We start from the raw sequence: 24,214 nt of genomic DNA on the forward strand, positions 1-24,214 counted from the left end.
CCATTTTTTCCAAAACTGATATTGATCTATCTTCAATAATGGGTCACATAATAGAATAATGATGTGCCGATCAATTCAAATGCGTTCAAAAAGTGTTAATACATTGTTTCATCACTCTACTGTGGGTCCAGAAAGAAACAATTTTTTTTTTTACCCTATAGTCTATACTAAAATGAAATACAGTTGTCATTTTGAAAAGTCATTGGATGCTAATATTTTGAAAAGTCATTGGATGCTAAAAGTCATTGAAAAGTCATTGGATGCTAATATTAACCAATTCGTATTGATGGAGCAAGATGTTATCTCCAATATTTTTCACCTAAAACACTTCTTGTTGAGCTTCAGCTTTAGCTTCGTTGTTGCTTACTGAAAATTTCTCTCAATATGGGAAATATTGTGTCTTTCCAATGTTCTGGTGTTGAAGTACTGGATCGTATCATTGGATGTTTATGTGATAAAGGTTATATTCGAACCCTTAAGGAGAATCTTAGGGCTCTGGAGAGGGAAATGGAAGATCTCAGAGCAATAAAAGATGAGGTGCAGAACAAGGTAGTGAGAGAGGAGACACGCCATAAACAAAAGCGTAAAGCTGTCCAGGTATGGCTTACCCGTGTTGAGAGCATCGACACAGAATTTAATAATGTGCTTAGTGCTAGTCCCGTTCAGCTTCAAAAGTTGTTTTTCTGTGGTTTATGTTCTAAAAATGTATGTTCGAGCTACAATTATGGGAAAACCGTATTCTTGTTGCTCGAAGAGGTTAGGAAACTCAACTCGGAGGGTAATTTTGAAGAGGTTGTTGAGCCAGCTCCGACATCTGAAATGGTGGAAAGGCCTACTCAGCCTACGATTGGTCAAGATAGAATGCTGGAGAAGGCATGGAAACGCCTTATGGAAGACAATGTCGGAATCATGGGTCTGCACGGTATGGGTGGTGTAGGCAAAACTACACTCTTCAAGAAAATCTACAATAAGTTCTCTGAAATAGCTGGTACGTTCAACGTTGTGATCTGGATCGTGGTGTCTCAAGGCGCAACGATATCAAAGCTTCAAGAAGATATTGCAGATAAACTACACCTTTGTAGCGACGAGTGGAAGAACAAAAGTGAAAGTGATAAGGCCGCTGATATATACGACGATTTAAAAAGGAAGAGATTTGCTTTGATGCTTGATGATATATGGGAGGAGGTGGATTTAGAAGCCATTGGTGTTCCCTTTCCGACAGAAGAGAATAAATGCAAAGTAGCATTCACCACTCGTTCTCAGGAAGTATGTGGGCGGATGGGGGATCATGACGCAATGGAAATCAAATGTTTGGAACGAGATGAAGCATGGGAATTGTTTAAAAGCAAAGTCGGAGACAATACATTAAGTAGAGATCCAGGCATTGTCAAGCTAGCAAGAAGGGTTGCTGATAAGTGTCGTGGTCTGCCACTAGCGCTTAAGGTAATTGGTAAGGCAATGTCATCTAAAACTACAGTACGAGAATGGGAGCATGCAATGGATGTTTTGACAAGATCCGCTGCAGAGTTTTCTTCTGACATGGAAAATAAAATTCTTTCAATTCTGAAGTTCAGCTATGATAGCTTGGGGGATGAACAAATCCAGTCTTGTTTCTTGTATTGTGCTCTGTTTCCAGAAGATGAATTGATAGATGTTGATGACTTGATACACTTATGGATATGCGAGGGATTCCTGGGGGAATACCAAGTTATAAAAGAAGTGTATAATAAGGGTTATGCTATGCTTCGTACCCTTCTCCGTGCAAATTTGCTCACAGAGAGTGGCACAGAATCTGTTGTGATGCATGACGTGCTTCGGGAAATGGCTCTGTGGATTGCATCCGATTTTGGGAAACAAAAAGAGAATTTTGTTGTGCAAGCAAACGTCGGATTAGTTGAAATACCACAAGTCAAGGATTGGGGAGCTGTGAGAAGGATGTCATTAATGAAGAATAAGATTAAAGAGATAACATGCAGCAGTTCCAAGTGTTCTCAACTTACAACTCTGTTCCTTCAAAAGAATCAGTTGAAGAATCAATCAGGTGAGTTCATACGGTCTATGAAAAAGCTAGTTGTTTTGGATTTGTCGAAGAATTCCAACTTGAGTGAACTTCCAGAGCAGATATCAGAGCTGGACTCCTTGCAGTATCTTGACTTGTCTTATACAAGTATAGAGAAACTGCCGGTTGGTCTCCAAGAGCTGAAAAAGCTAACTCACCTGATTTTACATGCTACAAGGAAACTTCGTAGTATCAGTGGGATATCAAGGTTGGTGAGTTTAAGAGTGTTGAGTCTGTTTGGATCTAGTGTTCATGGAGATGTTAGTGTATTAATGGAGCTGCAGCTCTTGGAGAAACTACAAGTTCTAATGATAACGGTATCGGAGGAGTTAAGTTTGGAGCATATATTATTAGGGGATCAAATCAAAAGGTTGGCAAACTGCATAACATATCTGGAGATTATCGATTTTCAAGAAAAGCCACTCGATTTATCATCCTTGCCGAGTATGGAGAATCTTAATGAGCTCATTGTGGTCAGTAGTCATGTCGTGGAGATTTATACAGATATAAAATGCAGAGAAAGCGAGACAGACTCGTCTCACGAACGCAATCCGAAAATTCCATGCTTTACCAACCTCTGCAACGTGCGTATAGGCAACTGCCATAGCATTAAGGATCTGACTTGGCTATTGTTTGCTCCAAATCTTACTGTTCTATACATTGAAGATTTAAGAGAAGTGGAAGAAGTTATAAACAAAGAGAAAGCAACCGATCTTACAGGTATTACCCCATTTCAGAAACTACAAATCTTAGATGTGGATGATTTGCCGAAGCTGGAGAGTATCTACCGGAGTCCTCTCCCCTTTCCATTTTTGAGGCGCATAAGTGTATGGGTCTGTCCAAAGCTGAGAAAGTTTCCCTTAAATGCTACAAGTGCTCCACGACTTGAGGAATTTGAAATATATACGGAACGGAAGGATCCAGTACATGAAAATGACCTTGAATGGGAGGACGAAGATACAAAAAATCGTTTCTTGCCTTCAATCCGTGGGGTAATCATTACTCGTCATTCTCTTCTGCTAGATTTACAATTTTGTTTTTCTCCCTATTTCTTTCTAGTTTGCTCATTGTTTCACTTTATTTTTCTTCTTTAGCTGCTGCGGAAGAAGGTCTAAAAAATCCATTACTCAGGATTGGGATTCCTCACTTTCTGAAATCAGAATCCACGCTCTTCTTCTTCTTAGTACTTTCTCTGTTCTTGTGGTGTGTGTGTTGTGCATTTGGATTGTATAATTGATTTTGCTTTGCATTTGGATTATATTTGTGGAGTGTGTTGTGGACCTGTGGTTGTTCACTTGGATTGCGGTTTTCATTTTCCAATTGCTATTCCTCAAGTCATCAAATTGATGATTTGAAAATGTATCTCCTTGCTCTCGGATAAGTCTAGGTTTTTGTTCAAAATCTGTGTGTTCAAGCTACAAATATGGGGGTAAATTTGACGAGGTTGCTCAGCCGCCTCCAAGATCTGAAGTTGAGGAGAGGCCTACTCAGCCTACGGTTGGTCAGGAAGAACTGCTCGAGAAGGCATAGAACCGCCTTATGGAAGATGGAGTCGGAATCATGGGTCTTCACGGTATGGGTGGTGTAGGCAAAACTACCCTTTTCAAGAAAATCCACAATAAGTTTACTGAAATAGTTGGTACGTTTGATGTTGTGATCTGGATAGTGGTGTCTCAAGGCGCAAAGATTTCAAAGCTTCAAGAAGATATTGCTCAAAAGCTACATCTTTGTAGCGACGAGTGGAAAAACAAAAATACAAGTGATAAGGCTGCTGATATACACAAAGTTTTAAAGAGGAAGAGATTTGTTTTTATGCTAGATGACATATGGGAAAAAGTGGATTTAGAAGCCATTGGAGTTCCTGATCCAACCAGAGATATTGGACGCAAAGTAGCGTTAATTTTTCGCAAAAATAAGCCAGTTTAAAGGTATCTATTTTAAAGCAATAAGGTTAATTTTGATTAGCTTATTCTGGATTCGAGATTTTTCTCCGTTCTGGGATATACTCGCCGAATATTTGCAATTTTCGTCCTCGGAATTGGTAATTTATTGAAAAAAACACATCACTAACTTTTTTTTGTTTCCGACCCTCAAACGATTTTGCTGCGATTTCTCATCCAAAAAAATTGCAGGATTCAGACATTCGATCGTTGTTTCCACTGTGATCTTGTTAATTTAGGGTATGTGCCAGACATTCCTCAATACTACCCAGACACGTACTGGGCCTTGGCGATGCCGTTGTGTTTGATGGTGACTCTGTTGTTTGTTTTGGGGTTTTACATTGGTCTCAACTTCATGTCTACTTCAACCTCAACCTCTTTCAATACTTTGTTTGGTGAGCCATCTGACTCATTTTTCACTTTTGTTGTATGTTTGTGAAAAATTGTTTCTTGACATTGTAATAGGTAGGTATAAGCTAGCAATGTTTTAAATCTTAGGGGAGTTTGGTTGCGATGGTGACTTTCTTTGGCTATTTTTTTTTGTTTTTGCTGGTTATGACAGATGAGTACAGCAGAGAAGATGGAGATTTTGTTCATCTGATGACAGAAAGAGGAAGACAAAGCCAATTGTTATTACAAGTGTTAAACGTTTTTTTTTTATGTTCGATTCAAGTCATGCCAAGTGATGGCCTTTGTTCAAATTTCGTTGAGGTAAGTAAAACCAGGCTCTGGTTCAGAGAGAAAGAGAATTGTGTATTTTGAGTATTATTTAGGGTATGTTACTTTTTCTTTAAGGATGTCTTCAATGGAAAATGAGATTGAAGGTTGCTGAGTTTAAGAATGTTGAGTCTGCTAAAGTCAGAATGTTATCTTATTGAAGGAGGAGAAGCAGCTCTTGAAGAATCTACAAGATCTAACTTATCGACCGAGTTAAGTTTGGAGCAAAAGTATTAGGGGATCAAAAGGTTGGCGAACTTAATCTGTAAGTCGTTGTATTGACGGGTTTCTTCAAATGCCATTCCAGTCGTTACTTTGAAAAGTCATGAGATGTCAGATACTAATTTGTATGGACTCTAGCTGACCATAAAAAGTAAGAATAATCAAAGTCCTCCACATGGAAACCGAGTGGTCTGCAAATCAACGACGCCAATGTCTTTTTCTATCTTCTATCTTAATTTTCTTTGATAATCTCCTAACCATTCGTATTGGACCTAGATGTTATCTCTAATATTTTTCACCTAAAACACTTGTTGAGCTTCAGCTTTTAGCTTCGTTGTTTGCTTACTGAAATTTTTTCTCAACATGGGAAATATTGTGTCTTGCCAATGTTCTGGTGTTGAAGTACTGGATCGTATCATTGGATGTTTATGTGATAAAGGTTATATTCGAAGCCTTAAGGAGAATCTCAGGGATTTGGAGAGGGAAATGGAAGATCTCAGAGCAATAAAAGATGAGGTGCAGAACAAAGTAGCGAGAGAAGAGGCACGCCATAAACAAAAGCGTAAAGCTGTCCAGGTATGGCTTAGCCGTGTTGAGAGCATCGACACACGATTAAATAATGTGCTTAGTGATAGTCCCGTTCAGCTTCAAAAGTTGTGTTTCTGTGGTTTATGTTCAAAAAATGTATGTGCGAGCTATAATTATGGGAAAAGGGTAATCTTGTTGCTGGAAGAGGTTAGGAAACTCAACTCGGAGGGTAATTTTGAAGAGGTTGTTGAGCCAGCTCCGACATCTGAAATGGTGGAAAGGCCTACTCAGCCTACGGTTGGTCAAGATAGAATGCTGGAGAAGGCGTGGAAACGCCTTATGGAAGACGAAGTCGGAATCATGGGTATGCACGGTATGGGTGGTGTAGGAAAAACTACCCTTTTCAAGAAAATCTACAATAAGTTCTCTGAAATAGCTGGTAGGTTTGACGTTGTGATCTGGATCGTGGTGTCTCAAGGCGCAACGATTTCAAAGATTCAAAAAGATATTGCAGCAAAACTACACCTTTGTAACGACGAGTGGAAGAAAAAAGATGAAAGTGATAAGGCTGCTGATATATACGACGATTTAAAGAGGAAGAGATTTGTTTTGATGCTGGATGATATATGGGAGGAGGTGGATTTAGAAGCCATTGGTGTTCCCTTTCCCACAGAAGAGAATAAATGCAAAGTAGCATTCACCACTCGTTCTCAGGAAGTATGTGGGCGGATGGGGGATCATGACGCAATGGAAATCAAATGCTTGGAACGAGATGAAGCATGGGAATTGTTTAAAAGCAAAGTCGGAGACAATACATTAAGTAGATATCCAGGCATTGTCAAGCTAGCAAGAAGGGTTGCTGATAAGTGTCGTGGTCTGCCACTAGCGCTTAATGTCATTGGTAAGGCAATGTCATCTAAAACTATGGTACGAGAATGGGAGCATGCAATGGATGTTTTGACAAGATCCGCTGCAGAGTTTTCTTCTGACATGGAAAATAAAATTCTTGCAGTTCTGAAGTTCAGCTATGATAGCTTGGGGGATGAACAAATCCAGTCGTGTTTCTTGTATTGTGCTCTGTTTCCAGAGGATGAAACGGTACATGTTGAGGATTTGATACAATTATGGATATGCGAGGGATTCCTGGGGGGATACCAAGTTATAAAAGAAGTATATAATAAGGGTTATGCAATGCTTCGTACCCTTATCCGTGCAAATTTGCTGACAGAGTTTAGTACCGGACATGTTGTAATGCATGACGTGGTTCGCCAAATGGCTCTGTGGATTGCATCCGGTTTCGGGAACCAGAAAGAGACATTTGTTGTGCAAGCAAACGTCGGACTAGTTGAAATACCAAAAGTCAAGGATTGGGGAGCAGTGAGAAGGATGTCATTAATGAAGAATAAGATTGTAGAGATACCATGCAGCAGTTCCAAGTGTTCTGAACTTACAACTCTCTTCCTTCAAGAGAATCAATTGAAGTCAAGAATCTTGAAGGATCTTTTCCTTCAAGAGAATCAATTGAAGAATCTGAGAGAGAGTTTTAGGCGATTGACGATCTCTTCGTAAACCGCCGCCGGAGTTCGGCCTCACGCCGTTAGCCGAGAATTCCCCTTTCTCCCTCCTCTTTCCTTTCTTGTTTCGCTTTTCTTTGTTCTCCTTAAAGATGGTGGATCCCCCAGATCCACGAGTTCCTCCTAGTTCTACATTGCCCTCAGCCTTAGATCCAGATCTACCTTCTTGTTCAGATCCAGATCTACCTACTAGCTCAGATACGGTTCCTCCTCAGCTACCCTCGCTTTCGGGCCCGAACTCGCAACATCTCCCCAACTCCTCCTCCACCCAGACTCAAGCAGAACGTTTCAAGGCCTCATTAAGAAACCTCAAGAAGATTGACTCGCCGGTAACGATGGAAGATGGAATTCCGGTGGTTCAAGCTCCTGCCTCGATCTTACTCAAGACCGCAGATCAATGGAAGGGTCACATTGTGGCAAACTTTCATGGTCTGATTCCTCCCTCGGCAAAAATATACTCAGATCTCAACCCCGTTTGGGGAAAATATGGAAACATCACCATTCGTCAGGTTTCGGATACCTCGTGCCTTATATTGATTCCCTGTGTGAAGACTAGGGATTGGGTCTTACAGGTAGGATATTGGCAAGCTGGGAACTGTGCATTCCATGTCTATCCGTGGTCGATTGATGCCTCCCTTCAGGTACAGGAACTCTCTACGGTGCCAACTTGGGCAGTGTTACACAATGTCCCGCCTCAAATGTATTCGTTCTCAGGAATAAGCGTAATCGCAAGTGCTATTGGAGAGCCTTTGCACACCGAGAAATCGAGGCTGGATCCTTATTATCTTGGTAACACCAAAGTAAAGGTGGAAATCTCGCTTGATAAGTCACCTCCTACAACGATCATTGTTAGAGACGAGCTCATGAATTCTGTCAAAGTTCACGTATCTTACCCACGCTTGCCTCCGAAGCTCTGTAATTGTAACAGGTTTGGACACTTGTTGAACAGATGTCCCAAGCCTCTTATGAAGAAGAAGGCTGTGATGGATCGTAAGAGTGGTTTTTCGGCTGGTGGAACTGCAACAACTGACACGACAATCCCACTGGGTTCGGGGACAGAGACTATCACGGAACCAGAGAAGTTGGAGTCTGAAGGAAAGGCTGCCTCAGTGCCTTCCCCTGTTAAGCCCCCAGATCATCCCCGCGCCCTGGAGATGGGAGGTTCTTCTAGCGGGTTAGTGAAGGGGAGAAGTAGTAGTACTCCTCCGGTACAGAGAGCTGAGAGATCTGCAAGGTTTGAATCTGTATCAGGTCCTACTCCGGATATAGTTGCGGGTTGGTTGAAGGAGTTGGAATCAGAGAAGATTTTGACCTTGAAGGATCAAATTCAGGAACCGCCTTTCGAGAATCATCAAGCGGTTTTGCCACTACAGAATCAGTGGGTTGAAGTTGGTTCTAAGAGAAAGAATAAGGGTAAGAAGACGCAGAGTGTTGCAGACACGCCCGTTGGGTTCCCGGGGGCGTTGAGTGCTCGGAAGTTTGCTAAAATGGAGACTAAGAAGCAATTTGGGACTCAGAGAGGTGAGGATAAGCTTCAGTTTAGGAAGCCGTGTCCAGAGAAGTACAGGATTTCTCGGGGTAGTTCCCCGGTTAGTGACTGCTAATCCTTGAAAGAGCATAGCTCTACCTTCACTTTTGGGTTATAGATGACGAAGGTTTTTTGTTGGAATATAAGAGGTTTAAACAGCTTCTCGAGACAACGCTTTGTTAGAAGTTGGATGTCTAAAAATAAACCAGTATTGGGTAGTCTTTTGGAGACGCATGTCTCGAAGGAGAATGTGGATCAAAATTTTCGGGCTTCCTTTCCAGGGTGGAGAGGAGATTATAACTACCAGTTTGCGGAGAATGGCAGAATTTGGGTGGTCTGGGACCCATCGGTGTCTGTCATTTGTTATTACAAGTCAGCTCAGGTTATGTTATGCGGAGTCTTCATTCCGGAATTGAAAGAAAGTTTTGCAGTAGCTTTTGTATATGGTTATAACACCTTGCTTCAGAGACGGGACCTCTAGGAAGATATCATAACAATAACTAGTAACTCTCCTACCAAGGATTTTCCTCTGATGATTATGGGAGATTTCAACCAGATCTTAACAGCTAATGAGCAATATTCTCTACTTCCCCATCCCTTGCCTCTAGCGGGTATGTCGGAGTTCGGTCGATGTCTCGAGGATAATGGTTTGTCAGACTTGTCGAGTCGAGGAGCCTTTTATACGTGGAAGAATAACCAACCCAATGATCCAGTGTTGAGGAAGTTAGACAGGGTTTTGGTGAGTGATAAGTAGAGAGACTCTTTCCCGGAAGCTATAGACAGTTTTGATCCCCCGGGAGATTCAGATCATTCTCCTGCTTTGGTGTATACATCCTCTCATATTCAGAATAGTAAGAAATCTTTCAAATATTTCTCCTTCCTGTCCACTCATCCAAGTTTCAAGGAGGTGATCGATGCAGCTTGGTCTGAGGAAATTGGGGTAGGCTCCGCTCTATTTATTTTGGCTCAGAGATTGAAGGTAGTTAAAGCAGCTTGTAAACAGTTGAACAGGGTTGGTTTTAGCAATATACAACAGAGAACCAAAGAAGCCTTGGATCACCTTGAGTCCATTCAAGCTGAGTTACTGAGATTGCCATCAGATACTCTTTTCATAGAGGAGTTTGTAGCTCGACAGAAATGGAACTTCTTTGCAGCTGCTCAGGAATCTTTCTACAGACAGAAGTCTAGGGTGCGGTGGTTGGCTGAAGGGGATGCTAACACAGCTTTCTTCTTCAAGTCAGTTATTGCTAATCAAGGTAGAAACTGCATCAAGTTCTTAAGAGGGGAGGATGGAGATTTGATTTTTAATCTGGATCAAATTAAGGATCTCCTTGTATCATACTATCAGAGACTCCTAGGCTCTGAAAACGCGGAAGTGCATCCCTTATCCGTAAGTGGGATTAGAGACCTGGTTTCCTTTAGGTGTTCTCCCGACTTGGCAGCTCAGTTGATGACCATTCCCTCGTTGGGTGATATAAGGCGTACTATCGTCTCAATGCCTAAGTCAAAAGCTCCGGGCCCTGATGGTTTCCCTGTGGAGTTTANTTAATGAAGAATAAGATTGTAGAGATACCATGCAGCAGTTCCAAGTGTTCTGAACTTACAACTCTCTTCCTTCAAGAGAATCAATTGAAGTCAAGAATCTTGAAGGATCTTTTCCTTCAAGAGAATCAATTGAAGAATCTGAGAGAGAGTTTTAGGCGATTGACGATCTCTTCGTAAACCGCCGCCGGAGTTCGGCCTCACGCCGTTAGCCGAGAATTCCCCTTTCTCCCTCCTCTTTCCTTTCTTGTTTCGCTTTTCTTTGTTCTCCTTAAAGATGGTGGATCCCCCAGATCCACGAGTTCCTCCTAGTTCTACATTGCCCTCAGCCTTAGATCCAGATCTACCTTCTTGTTCAGATCCAGATCTACCTACTAGCTCAGATACGGTTCCTCCTCAGCTACCCTCGCTTTCGGGCCCGAACTCGCAACATCTCCCCAACTCCTCCTCCACCCAGACTCAAGCAGAACGTTTCAAGGCCTCATTAAGAAACCTCAAGAAGATTGACTCGCCGGTAACGATGGAAGATGGAATTCCGGTGGTTCAAGCTCCTGCCTCGATCTTACTCAAGACCGCAGATCAATGGAAGGGTCACATTGCGACAAACTTTCATGGTCTGATTCCTCCCTCGGCAAAAATATACTCAGATCTCAACCCCGTTTGGGGAAAATATGGAAACATCACCATTCGTCAGGTTTCGGATACCTCTTGCCTCATATTGATTCTCTGTGTGAAGACTAGGGATTGGGTCTTACAGGTAGGATATTGGCAAGCTGGGAACTGTGCAGTCCATGTCTATCCGTGGTCGATTGATGCCTCCCTTCAGGTACAAGAACTCTCTACGGTGCCAACTTGGGCAGTGTTGCACAATGTCCCGCCTCAAATGTATTCGTTCTCAGGAATAAGCGTAATCGCAAGTGCTATTGGAGAGCCTCTGCACACCGAGAAATCGAGGCTGGATCCTTATTATCTTGGTAACACCAAAGTAAAGGTGGAAATCTCGCTTGATAAGTCACCTCCTACAACGATCATTGTTAGGGACGAGCTCATGAATTCTGTCAAAGTTCACGTATCTTACCCACGCTTGCCTCTGAAGTGCTGTAATTGTAACAGGTTTGGACACTTGTTGAACAGATGTCCAAAGCCTCTTATGAAGAAGAAGGTTGTGATGGATCGTAAGAGTGGTTTTTCGGCTGGTGGAACTGCAACAACTAACACGACAATTTCGCTAGGTTCAGGGACAGGGACTATCACGGAACCAGAGAAGTTGGAGTCTGAAGGAAAGGCTGCCTCAGTGCCTTCCCCTGTTAAGCCCCCAGATCATCCCCGCGCCCTGGAGATGGGAGGTTCTTCTAGCGGGTCAGTGAAGGGGAGAAGTAGTAGTACTCCTCCGGTACAGAGAGCTGAGAGATCTGCAAGGTTTGAATCTGTATCGGGTCCTACTCCGGATATAGTTGCGGGTTGGTTGAAGGAGTTGGAATCAGAGAAGATTTTGACCTTGAAGGATCAAATTCAGGAACCGCCTTTTGAGAATCATCAAGCGGTTTTGCCACTACAGAATCAGTGGGTTGAAGTTGGTTCTAAGAGAAAGAATAAGGGTAAGAAGACGCAGAGTGTTGCAGACACGCCCGTTGGGTTCCCGGGGGCGTTGAGTGCTCGGAAGTTTGCTAAAATGGAGACTAAGAAGCAATTTGGGTCTCAGAGAGGTGAGGATAAGCTTCAGTTTAGGAAGCCGTGTCCAGAGAAGTACAGGATTTCTCCTCCTGCATCAGATTCTCAGCCTAATCGGGGTAGTTCCCCGGTTAGTGACTGCTAATCCTTGAAAGAGCATAGCTCTACCTTCACTTTTGGGTTATAGATGACGAAGGTTTTTTGTTGGAATATAAGAGGTTTAAACAGCTTCTCGAGACAACGCTTTGTTAGAAGTTGGATGTCTAAAAATAAACCAGTTCTGGGTAGTCTTTTGGAGACGCATGTCTCGGAGGAGAATGCGGATCAAATTTTTCGGGCTTCCTTTCCAGGGTGGAGAGGAGATTATAACTACCAGTTTGCGGAGAATGGCAGAATTTGGGTGGTCTGGGACCCATCGGTGTCTGTCATTTGTTATTACAAGTCAGCTCAGGTTATGTTATGCGGAGTCTTCATTCCGGAATCGAAAGAAAGTTTTGCAGTAGCTTTTGTATATGGTTATAACACCTTGCTTCAGAGACGGGACCTCTGGGAAGATATCACAACAATAGCTAGTAACTCTCCTGCCAAGGATTTTCCTCTGATGATTATGGGAGATTTCAACCAGATCTTAACAGCTAATGAGCACTATTCTCTACTTCCCCATCCTCTGCCTCTAGCGGGTATGTCGGAGTTCGGTCGATGTCTCGAGGATAATGGTTTGTCAGACTTGTCGAGTCGAGGAGCCTTTTATACGTGGAAGAATAACCAACCCGATGATCCAGTGTTGAGGAAGTTAGACAGGGTTTTGGTGAGTGATAAGTATAAAGACTCTTTCCCGGAAGCTATAGTCAGTTTTGATCCCCCGGGAGATTCAGATCATTCTCCTGCTTTGGTGTATACATCCTCTCATATTCAGAATAGTAAGAAATCTTTCAAATATTTCTCCTTCCTGTCCACTCATCCAAGTTTCAAGGAGGTGATCGATGCAGCTTGGTCTGAGGAAATTGGGGTAGGCTCCGCTCTATTTATTTTGGCTCAGAGATTGAAGGTAGTTAAAGCAGCTTGTAAACAGTTGAACAGGGTTGGTTTTAGCAATATACAACAGAGAACCAAAGAAGCCTTGGATCACCTTGAGTCCATTCAAGCTGAGTTACTGAGATTGCCATCGGATACTCTTTTCATAGAGGAGTTTGTAGCTCGACAGAAATGGAACTTCTTTGCAGCTGCTCAGGAATCTTTCTACAGACAGAAGTCTAGGGTGCGGTGGTTGGCTGAAGGGGATGCTAACACAGCTTTCTTCTTCAAGTCAGTTATTGCTAATCAAGGTAGAAACTGCATCAAGTTCTTAAGAGGGGAGGATGGAGATTTGATTTTTAATCTGGATCAAATTAAGGATCTCCTTGTATCATACTATCAGAGACTCCTAGGCTCTGAAAACGCGGAAGTGCATCCCTTATCCGTAAGTGGGATTAGAGACCTGGTTTCCTTTAGGTGTTCTCCCGACTTGGCAGCTCAGTTGATGACCATTCCCTCGTTGGGTGATATAAGGCGTACTATCGTCTCAATGCCTAAGTCAAAAGCTCCGGGCCCTGATGGTTTCCCTGTGGAGTTTATATGGGAAGCATGGGATATAGTGGGGCGAGAGGTTGTGGAAGCTGTCCAAGTTTTTTTCACCTCCGGTCACCTCCCACGGTACTTCAATGCCACTGCCATTACTCTCATTCCAAAAGTTCAAGGAGCCGACTCCATTCCTTTGTTCAGACCGATATCCTGCTGTAATACTGTCTATAAGATTATAGCGAGGCTCCTCAAGACGAAATTGAAGCTCTTCATTGCGGATGCTGTACAAGGGAACCAAGTAGGGTTTGTTCAGGGTCGACATCTTTGTGAGAATGTCCTTCTGGCTTCTGAGCTAGTTCACAACTTTCATGAGGATGGTCCTACTACCAGAGGGTGTCTCCAGGTTGATCTTGCTAAAGCATATGATAATCTGGATTGGAAGTTCTTGCTTAATATTTTGGTGGCCATCGACCTCCCTCCTCAATTTATAGGGTGGCTCAAAGAGTGTTATACTAACCCCTCGTTCAGTATAGCTTTCAATGGTGAACTCATAGGATTCTTCCCAGGCAAAAAAGGACTTCGTCAAGGAGACCCTCTCTCGTCCCTGTTATTTGTTCTTGCAATGGATGTTCTTGCTAAGAAACTGGATAAAGGAACTCTCGATGGTCGTTTTGGACTGCATCCTCTCTGTCTAGCTCCTGTGATCACTCACTTGAGCTTTGCAGATGACATCTTANTTTGGGGAAAATATGGAAACATCACCATTCGTCAGGTTTCGGATACCTCGTGCCTTATATTGATTCCCTGTGTGAAGACTAGGGATTGGGTCTTACAGGTAGGATATTGGCAAGCTGGGAACTGTGCATTCCATGTCTATCCGTGGTCGATTGATGCCTCCCTTCAGGTACAGGAACTCTCTACGGTGCCAACTTGGGCAGTGTTACACAATGTCCCGCCTCAAATGTATTCGTTCTCAGGAATAAGCGTAATCGCAAGTGCTATTGGAGAGCCTCTGCACACCGAGAAATCGAGGCTGGATCCTTATTATCTTGGTAACACCAAAGTAAAGGTGGAAATCTCGCTTGATAAGTCACCTCCTACAACGATCATTGTTAGGGACGAGCTCATGAATTCTGTCAAAGTTCACGTATCTTACCCACGCTTGCCTCTGAAGTGCTGTAATTGTAACAGGTTTGGACACTTGTTGAACAGATGTCCAAAGCCTCTTATGAAGAAGAAGGTTGTGATGGATCGTAAGAGTGGTTTTTCGGCTGGTGGAACTGCAACAACTAACACGACAATTTCGCTAGGTTCAGGGACAGGGACTATCACGGAACCAGAGAAGTTGGAGTCTGAAGGAAAGGCTGCCTCAGTGCCTTCCCCTGTTAAGCCCCCAGATCATCCCCGCGCCCTGGAGATGGGAGGTTCTTCTAGCGGGTCAGTGAAGGGGAGAAGTAGTAGTACTCCTCCGGTACAGAGAGCTGAGAGATCTGCAAGGTTTGAATCTGTATCGGGTCCTACTCCGGATATAGTTGCGGGTTGGTTGAAGGAGTTGGAATCAGAGAAGATTTTGACCTTGAAGGATCAAATTCAGGAACCGCCTTTTGAGAATCATCAAGCGGTTTTGCCACTACAGAATCAGTGGGTTGAAGTTGGTTCTAAGAGAAAGAATAAGGGTAAGAAGACGCAGAGTGTTGCAGACACGCCCGTTGGGTTCCCGGGGGCGTTGAGTGCTCGGAAGTTTGCTAAAATGGAGACTAAGAAGCAATTTGGGTCTCAGAGAGGTGAGGATAAGCTTCAGTTTAGGAAGCCGTGTCCAGAGAAGTACAGGATTTCTCCTCCTGCATCAGATTCTCAGCCTAATCGGGGTAGTTCCCCGGTTAGTGACTGCTAATCCTTGAAAGAGCATAGCTCTACCTTCACTTTTGGGTTATAGATGACGAAGGTTTTTTGTTGGAATATAAGAGGTTTAAACAGCTTCTCGAGACAACGCTTTGTTAGAAGTTGGATGTCTAAAAATAAACCAGTTCTGGGTAGTCTTTTGGAGACGCATGTCTCGGAGGAGAATGCGGATCAAATTTTTCGGGCTTCCTTTCCAGGGTGGAGAGGAGATTATAACTACCAGTTTGCGGAGAATGGCAGAATTTGGGTGGTCTGGGACCCATCGGTGTCTGTCATTTGTTATTACAAGTCAGCTCAGGTTATGTTATGCGGAGTCTTCATTCCGGAATCGAAAGAAAGTTTTGCAGTAGCTTTTGTATATGGTTATAACACCTTGCTTCAGAGACGGGACCTCTGGGAAGATATCACAACAATAGCTAGTAACTCTCCTGCCAAGGATTTTCCTCTGATGATTATGGGAGATTTCAACCAGATCTTAACAGCTAATGAGCACTATTCTCTACTTCCCCATCCTCTGCCTCTAGCGGGTATGTCGGAGTTCGGTCGATGTCTCGAGGATAATGGTTTGTCAGACTTGTCGAGTCGAGGAGCCTTTTATACGTGGAAGAATAACCAACCCGATGATCCAGTGTTGAGGAAGTTAGACAGGGTTTTGGTGAGTGATAAGTATAAAGACTCTTTCCCGGAAGCTATAGTCAGTTTTGATCCCCCGGGAGATTCAGATCATTCTCCTGCTTTGGTGTATACATCCTCTCATATTCAGAATAGTAAGAAATCTTTCAAATATTTCTCCTTCCTGTCCACTCATCCAAGTTTCAAGGAGGTGATCGATGCAGCTTGGTCTGAGGAAATTGGGGTAGGCTCCGCTCTATTTATTTTGGCTCAGAGATTGAAGGTAGTTAAAGCAGCTTGTAAACAGTTGAACAGGGTTGGTTTTAGCAATATACAACAGAGAACCAAAGAAGCCTTGGATCACCTTGAGTCCATTCAAGCTGAGTTACTGAGATTGCCATCGGATACTCTTTTCATAGAGGAGTTTGTAGCTCGACAGAAATGGAACTTCTTTGCAGCTGCTCAGGAATCTTTCTACAGACAGAAGTCTAGGGTGCGGTGGTTGGCTGAAGGGGATGCTAACACAGCTTTCTTCTTCAAGTCAGTTATTGCTAATCAAGGTAGAAACTGCATCAAGTTCTTAAGAGGGGAGGATGGAGATTTGATTTTTAATCTGGATCAAATTAAGGATCTCCTTGTATCATACTATCAGAGACTCCTAGGCTCTGAAAACGCGGAAGTGCATCCCTTATCCGTAAGTGGGATTAGAGACCTGGTTTCCTTTAGGTGTTCTCCCGACTTGGCAGCTCAGTTGATGACCATTCCCTCGTTGGGTGATATAAGGCGTACTATCGTCTCAATGCCTAAGTCAAAAGCTCCGGGCCCTGATGGTTTCCCTGTGGAGTTTATATGGGAAGCATGGGATATAGTGGGGCGAGAGGTTGTGGAAGCTGTCCAAGTTTTTTTCACCTCCGGTCACCTCCCACGGTACTTCAATGCCACTGCCATTACTCTCATTCCAAAAGTTCAAGGAGCCGACTCCATTCCTTTGTTCAGACCGATATCCTGCTGTAATACTGTCTATAAGATTATAGCGAGGCTCCTCAAGACGAAATTGAAGCTCTTCATTGCGGATGCTGTACAAGGGAACCAAGTAGGGTTTGTTCAGGGTCGACATCTTTGTGAGAATGTCCTTCTGGCTTCTGAGCTAGTTCACAACTTTCATGAGGATGGTCCTACTACCAGAGGGTGTCTCCAGGTTGATCTTGCTAAAGCATATGATAATCTGGATTGGAAGTTCTTGCTTAATATTTTGGTGGCCATCGACCTCCCTCCTCAATTTATAGGGTGGCTCAAAGAGTGTTATACTAACCCCTCGTTCAGTATAGCTTTCAATGGTGAACTCATAGGATTCTTCCCAGGCAAAAAAGGACTTCGTCAAGGAGACCCTCTCTCGTCCCTGTTATTTGTTCTTGCAATGGATGTTCTTGCTAAGAAACTGGATAAAGGAACTCTCGATGGTCGTTTTGGACTGCATCCTCTCTGTCTAGCTCCTGTGATCACTCACTTGAGCTTTGCAGATGACATCTTAATTTTTTTCGACGGTCAGCAATCATCTTTGGACGGTATTCTGGAAATCCTTGAGGAATTCAGGATTGAATCAGGGTTGGGGATCAACAGGACTAAGACAGCGTTGTTTTTGGACGGTGGAGACTTTAACGCTAACCAGACAGTGGCCAACCGGGTTTAGCTCAAGGGTCCTTTCCAGNCTTACAGGTAGGATATTGGCAAGCTGGGAACTGTGCAGTCCATGTCTATCCGTGGTCGATTGATGCCTCCCTTCAGGTACAAGAACTCTCTACGGTGCCAACTTGGGCAGTGTTGCACAATGTCCCGCCTCAAATGTATTCGTTCTCAGGAATAAGCGTAATCGCAAGTGCTATTGGAGAGCCTCTGCACACCGAGAAATCGAGGCTGGATCCTTATTATCTTGGTAACACCAAAGTAAAGGTGGAAATCTCGCTTGATAAGTCACCTCCTACAACGATCATTGTTAGGGACGAGCTCATGAATTCTGTCAAAGTTCACGTATCTTACCCACGCTTGCCTCTGAAGTGCTGTAATTGTAACAGGTTTGGACACTTGTTGAACAGATGTCCAAAGCCTCTTATGAAGAAGAAGGTTGTGATGGATCGTAAGAGTGGTTTTTCGGCTGGTGGAACTGCAACAACTAACACGACAATTTCGCTAGGTTCAGGGACAGAGACTATCACGGAACCAGAGAAGTTGGAGTCTGAAGGAAAGGCTGCCTCAGTGCCTTCCCCTGTTAAGCCCCCAGATCATCCCCGCGCCCTGGAGATGGGAGGTTCTTCTAGCGGGTCAGTGAAGGGGAGAAGTCGTAGTACTCCTCCGGTACAGAGAGCTGAGAGATCTGCAAGGTTTGAATCTGTATCGGGTCCTACTCCGGATATAGTTGCGGGTTGGTTGAAGGAGTTGGAATCAGAGAAGATTTTGACCTTGAAGGATCAAATTCAGGAACCGCCTTTTGAGAATCATCAAGCGGTTTTGCCACTACAGAATCAGTGGGTTGAAGTTGGTTCTAAGAGAAAGAATAAGGGTAAGAAGACGCAGAGTGTTGCAGACACGCCCGTTGGGTTCCCGGGGGCGTTGAGTGCTCGGAAGTTTGCTAAAATGGAGACTAAGAAGCAATTTGGGTCTCAGAGAGGTGAGGATAAGCTTCAGTTTAGGAAGCCGTGTCCAGAGAAGTACAGGATTTCTCCTCCTGCATCAGATTCTCAGCCTAATCGGGGTAGTTCCCCGGTTAGTGACTGCTAATCCTTGAAAGAGCATAGCTCTACCTTCACTTTTGGGTTATAGATGACGAAGGTTTTTTGTTGGAATATAAGAGGTTTAAACAGCTTCTCGAGACAACGCTTTGTTAGAAGTTGGATGTCTAAAAATAAACCAGTTCTGGGTAGTCTTTTGGAGACGCATGTCTCGGAGGAGAATGCGGATCAAATTTTTCGGGCTTCCTTTCCAGGGTGGAGAGGAGATTATAACTACCAGTTTGCGGAGAATGGCAGAATTTGGGTGGTCTGGGACCCATCGGTGTCTGTCATTTGTTATTACAAGTCAGCTCAGGTTATGTTATGCGGAGTCTTCATTCCGGAATCGAAAGAAAGTTTTGCAGTAGCTTTTGTATATGGTTATAACACCTTGCTTCAGAGACGGGACCTCTGGGAAGATATCACAACAATAGCTAGTAACTCTCCTGCCAAGGATTTTCCTCTGATGATTATGGGAGATTTCAACCAGATCTTAACAGCTAATGAGCACTATTCTCTACTTCCCCATCCTCTGCCTCTAGCGGGTATGTCGGAGTTCGGTCGATGTCTCGAGGATAATGGTTTGTCAGACTTGTCGAGTCGAGGAGCCTTTTATACGTGGAAGAATAACCAACCCGATGATCCAGTGTTGAGGAAGTTAGACAGGGTTTTGGTGAGTGATAAGTATAAAGACTCTTTCCCGGAAGCTATAGTCAGTTTTGATCCCCCGGGAGATTCAGATCATTCTCCTGCTTTGGTGTATACATCCTCTCATATTCAGAATAGTAAGAAATCTTTCAAATATTTCTCCTTCCTGTCCACTCATCCAAGTTTCAAGGAGGTGATCGATGCAGCTTGGTCTGAGGAAATTGGGGTAGGCTCCGCTCTATTTATTTTGGCTCAGAGATTGAAGGTAGTTAAAGCAGCTTGTAAACAGTTGAACAGGGTTGGTTTTAGCAATATACAACAGAGAACCAAAGAAGCCTTGGATCACCTTGAGTCCATTCAAGCTGAGTTACTGAGATTGCCATCGGATACTCTTTTCATAGAGGAGTTTGTAGCTCGACAGAAATGGAACTTCTTTGCAGCTGCTCAGGAATCTTTCTACAGACAGAAGTCTAGGGTGCGGTGGTTGGCTGAAGGGGATGCTAACACAGCTTTCTTCTTCAAGTCAGTTATTGCTAATCAAGGTAGAAACTGCATCAAGTTCTTAAGAGGGGAGGATGGAGATTTGATTTTTAATCTGGATCAAATTAAGGATCTCCTTGTATCATACTATCAGAGACTCCTAGGCTCTGAAAACGCGGAAGTGCATCCCTTATCCGTAAGTGGGATTAGAGACCTGGTTTCCTTTAGGTGTTCTCCCGACTTGGCAGCTCAGTTGATGACCATTCCCTCGTTGGGTGATATAAGGCGTACTATCGTCTCAATGCCTAAGTCAAAAGCTCCGGGCCCTGATGGTTTCCCTGTGGAGTTTATATGGGAAGCATGGGATATAGTGGGGCGAGAGGTTGTGGAAGCTGTCCAAGTTTTTTTCACCTCCGGTCACCTCCCACGGTACTTCAATGCCACTGCCATTACTCTCATTCCAAAAGTTCAAGGAGCCGACTCCATTCCTTTGTTCAGACCGATATCCTGCTGTAATACTGTCTATAAGATTATAGCGAGGCTCCTCAAGACGAAATTGAAGCTCTTCATTGCGGATGCTGTACAAGGGAACCAAGTAGGGTTTGTTCAGGGTCGACATCTTTGTGAGAATGTCCTTCTGGCTTCTGAGCTAGTTCACAACTTTCATGAGGATGGTCCTACTACCAGAGGGTGTCTCCAGGTTGATCTTGCTAAAGCATATGATAATCTGGATTGGAAGTTCTTGCTTAATATTTTGGTGGCCATCGACCTCCCTCCTCAATTTATAGGGTGGCTCAAAGAGTGTTATACTAACCCCTCGTTCAGTATAGCTTTCAATGGTGAACTCATAGGATTCTTCCCAGGCAAAAAAGGACTTCGTCAAGGAGACCCTCTCTCGTCCCTGTTATTTGTTCTTGCAATGGATGTTCTTGCTAAGAAACTGGATAAAGGAACTCTCGATGGTCGTTTTGGACTGCATCCTCTCTGTCTAGCTCCTGTGATCACTCACTTGAGCTTTGCAGATGACATCTTAATTTTTTTCGACGGTCAGCAATCATCTTTGGACGGTATTCTGGAAATCCTTGAGGAATTCAGGATTGAATCAGGGTTGGGGATCAACAGGACTAAGACAGCGTTGTTTTTGGACGGTGGAGACTTTAACGCTAACCAGACAGTGGCCAACCGGGTTTAGCTCAAGGGTCCTTTCCAGTAAAGTATCTAGGGGTTCCTTTATCCACCAAAAAGATGTCCCCGCAAGACTACCAGCCTCTCTTAGATAAACTCATGGCAAGATTCAACTCCTGGACAGTTAAGCGTTTGTCCTTTGCGGGCAGGCTACAATTGATCCAGTCCATAATCTACTCTATTATCTCCTTTTGGGCATCAATATTCATTCTACCTAACTCGGTAATGGAGAAGATTGAGTCTCTGTGTAATGCATTCTTATGGAAAGGATCTCTAGACTCAGCAAGAGGAGCTAAAGTGTGTTGGGAGTCTGTATGTACTCCGAAGGTGTGTGGAGGTTTGGGTTTAAAACGTCTAGCCCACTGGAACAAGATTTTGGGACTTAAACTCATCTGGTTAATCTTCGCAAATGGTGGTTCCTTGTGGGTGTCTTGGGTGAGGAGACATTTAATTCGCAACCACTGTTTTTGGGAGCTAAGTAGACCAGTTACAGGAAGTTGGATCTGGAGGAGTCTCTGCAAGCTTCGACCCTTGGCTCGACCTTTCATCGTTTGCGAACTTGCTTCTGGTATAACTTGCAAGTTTTGGACTGATAACTGGACATCTCTAGGTCCTCTGATAGATATCACGGGTCCCTCTGGACCCAGAGTATCGGGGTTACCTGTCTCAGCGGTTGTTGCGGATGCTGTCTACCAAGGACAGTGGTGGATCTCCTTTTCTCGAAGTCGGAATCCCATCATTCAACTGCTACAAGCTTGCCTCCCGTCCCCTCCAATGACTACATCTATAGACGAAGTTACAGATGATCGGTTCCTTTGGAAAATAGGTCATGCTCCAGCTTCAGATGTCTTCTCAACTTCGGCTACTTGGGATTACATATACCCTGAGGGTATGAAAGTGGATTGGTATGAATCAGTGTGGATCAAAGGGAGAATTCCCAAACATTCTTTCATAGCATGGCTCAACGCAAGACACCGACTCCTCACAAGGGACAAGCTGATAAGGTGGGGGTTGTCAGTTCCCTCACACTGTCTCCTCTGCAGTAACCATGCCGAATCTCGTCAGCATCTGTTCTTCGATTGCTCCTACTCCGGTGAATTGTGGCAGTACTTTCTCGATAAAGCTCACTTATCCTCCCCATCATGTTTTGAGGATAGATTAAGGTGGTTAAAAAACCCTGCTAGGGACAGGAACATCGCTCAAATACTTCGCCTTGCCTTTCAAGCTTCGGTGTATCTTATATGGAGGGAACGTAACTCAAGACTTCACTCTGCTGTCTCAAAACCAGTATCGCTGTTGTTATTGGAAGTCAAGAACATTCTCAGATTCCACTTGGGACATCTCATACTCAAACAAAGGACTATCCCTCCGGCTCCCACTCTCTTGATCACTTGGTTTGGAGTGTTTCACTGATGATGTGGTATCTTATCTCTGTAACTTTCTCGGTGTAGGTGTTACTCGTTTCAGGAGGCATCGTTGTACGTTTCAGTCTCTTGGTTAATGAAAGTAAGGTTTTTTTTTAAAAAAAAAAAAAAAAAAAAAAAAAAAAAAAATTTGAAGAATCTGTCGGGTGAATTCATACGGTCTATGCAAAAGCTACTTGTTCTGGATCTATCAGGTAATGACAACTTGAGTGAACTTCCAGAGCAGATATCAGAGCTGGACTCCTTGCAGTATCTTGACTTGTCTTATACAAGTATAGAGAAACTGCCGGTTGGTCTCCAAGAGCTGAAAAAGCTAACTCACCTGATTTTACATGCTACAAGGAAACTTCGTAGTATCAGTGGGATATCAAGGTTGGTGAGTTTAAGAGTGTTGAGTCTGTTTGGATCTAGTGTTCATGGAGATGTTAGTGTATTAATGGAGCTGCAGCTCTTGGAGAAACTACAAGTTCTAATGATAACGGTATCGGAGGAGTTAAGTTTGGAGCATATATTATTAGGGGATCAAATCAAAAGGTTGGCAAACTGCATAACATATCTGGAGATTATCGATTTTCAAGAAAAGCCACTCGATTTATCATCCTTGGAGAGTATTGAGAATCTTTGTAGGCTATTGGTGACAAGTAGCCATGTCTCGGATATTAATAATAATCCGACAATTCAATTATGCTTTACCAACATCTCAACAATGATAATAAGTGAGTGCCATAGCATGAAGGATCTCACTTGGATTTTGTTCGCTCCAAATCTTTGCATGCTAAGTATTGACGATTCAAGAGAAGTGGAAGAAATAATAAACAAAGAGAAAGCAACCGATCTTACAGGTATTACCCCATTTCTGAAACTAGAAGTCTTAGTTGTCAAAGATTTGTCGAAGCTGAAGAGTATCTACCGGAATCCTCTCCCCTTTCCATTTTTGAGGCGCATAGTTGTATTGGATTGCCCGAACCTGAGAAAGCTTCCCTTAAATGCTACAAGTGTCCCACAAGTTGATGAATTTGACATTGTAATGGAGGAAACTTAGCTTGAATGGGAGGACGAAGATACTAAAAATCGATTCTTGCCTTCATTTAATCGGGTAATTTAATGATTACTCTTCATTCTCTTATGCTTGTGTTATAACCTTCCTGTTACTATTTCAAGTTTGGTTCATTTGATCGGGTAATCATTGTTTTTGATCAAACTGAGTTATTTTTATTTTTATTTTATCCTCTGCAGAAAAAAAAAATATTTCTGCAAAAATGGATCGCATAATAGAATTTGTTGCGCTTCTCAATTTCAATGCTTTCCACAAAAGTGTTACTAACACATTCTTTCATTTTTTTTCCACAGGATTCGGACTTTTAAGTCTTATTTAAATCCAACTGGCTCCCTCAATCAGAGTATTTGTTTTCTTCTTTTGCAGCTGTTCGTTTAGGTCTAAAGATCCTTCATTCATGGATTGAGATTCTTTTGCAGTTGTATAATTTCCTTTGATCTGCATTCAGATCTTTCTCGAGTGTGCTGTATTGTTAAACATTTCTGCAATGTGTCTCTTATGTCAAATCCCCTAAACCATACCTCGTCTCTGAATATACTAAATAGAGTGCTTTGCTTCTATAAATAGGAATGAGAGCTCGTTTGTGAGACTCATCCTAAATAAGAGAGTTTTGGAGGTTTTCATCGGGCTAATTTGGTTAACAGAGAACTTCTGTCATTGGCTATTTTTGGATAGTTCCCAAAACTGGTCGTACGTGTCTCTTCTCCAAACAAAACAAAACAAACCATTTCTAACAAAATGGGAAAAAAATAAACTTCCCATCTTCTTCCTCGTACACAAGTAGAGGATAATGATGATCT

At 43.2% G+C, this 24,214-nt stretch overlaps 4 protein-coding genes across 5 annotated transcripts; all 4 read left to right on the forward strand.

The window, feature by feature from the left end:
- Window positions 265–3,421, forward strand: LOC104703726 (probable disease resistance protein At1g61190). Of its 2 annotated transcripts, none has more exons than XM_010419799.2 (2): window positions 265–3,046; window positions 3,154–3,371. In XM_010419799.2, the coding sequence occupies exons 1-2, from the start codon at window positions 385–387 to the stop codon at window positions 3,294–3,296; spliced, it is 2,805 nt and encodes a 934-aa protein (XP_010418101.1). In that variant the 5' UTR covers window positions 265–384; the 3' UTR covers window positions 3,297–3,371. The 2 variants fall into 2 exon arrangements, with proteins under 2 accessions (XP_010418101.1, XP_019083631.1); XM_019228086.1 differs by having other exon boundaries at window positions 267–3,051; window positions 3,154–3,421.
- On the forward strand, window positions 3,518–7,076 carry LOC104703725 (probable disease resistance protein At1g61190). Its single transcript, XM_010419796.2, has 3 exons — window positions 3,518–4,394; window positions 4,562–4,710; window positions 4,880–7,076. Exon 3 carries the CDS (start codon window positions 5,302–5,304, stop codon window positions 7,033–7,035), a length of 1,734 nt encoding a protein of 577 aa, XP_010418098.1. The 5' UTR covers window positions 3,518–4,394; window positions 4,562–4,710; window positions 4,880–5,301; the 3' UTR covers window positions 7,036–7,076.
- On the forward strand, window positions 3,620–3,985 carry LOC109125512 (probable disease resistance protein At1g61300). The gene has a single exon (XM_019227202.1). It carries the CDS (start codon window positions 3,620–3,622, stop codon window positions 3,983–3,985), a length of 366 nt encoding a protein of 121 aa, XP_019082747.1.
- On the forward strand, window positions 9,182–10,117 carry LOC109125513. Its single transcript, XM_019227203.1, has 2 exons — window positions 9,182–9,307; window positions 9,416–10,117. The coding sequence occupies exons 1-2, from the start codon at window positions 9,182–9,184 to the stop codon at window positions 10,115–10,117; spliced, it is 828 nt and encodes a 275-aa protein (XP_019082748.1).

Source organism: Camelina sativa, chromosome 7 (assembly GCF_000633955.1).
Source record: "Camelina sativa cultivar DH55 chromosome 7, Cs, whole genome shotgun sequence".
NCBI lineage: Eukaryota > Viridiplantae > Streptophyta > Magnoliopsida > Brassicales > Brassicaceae > Camelina > Camelina sativa.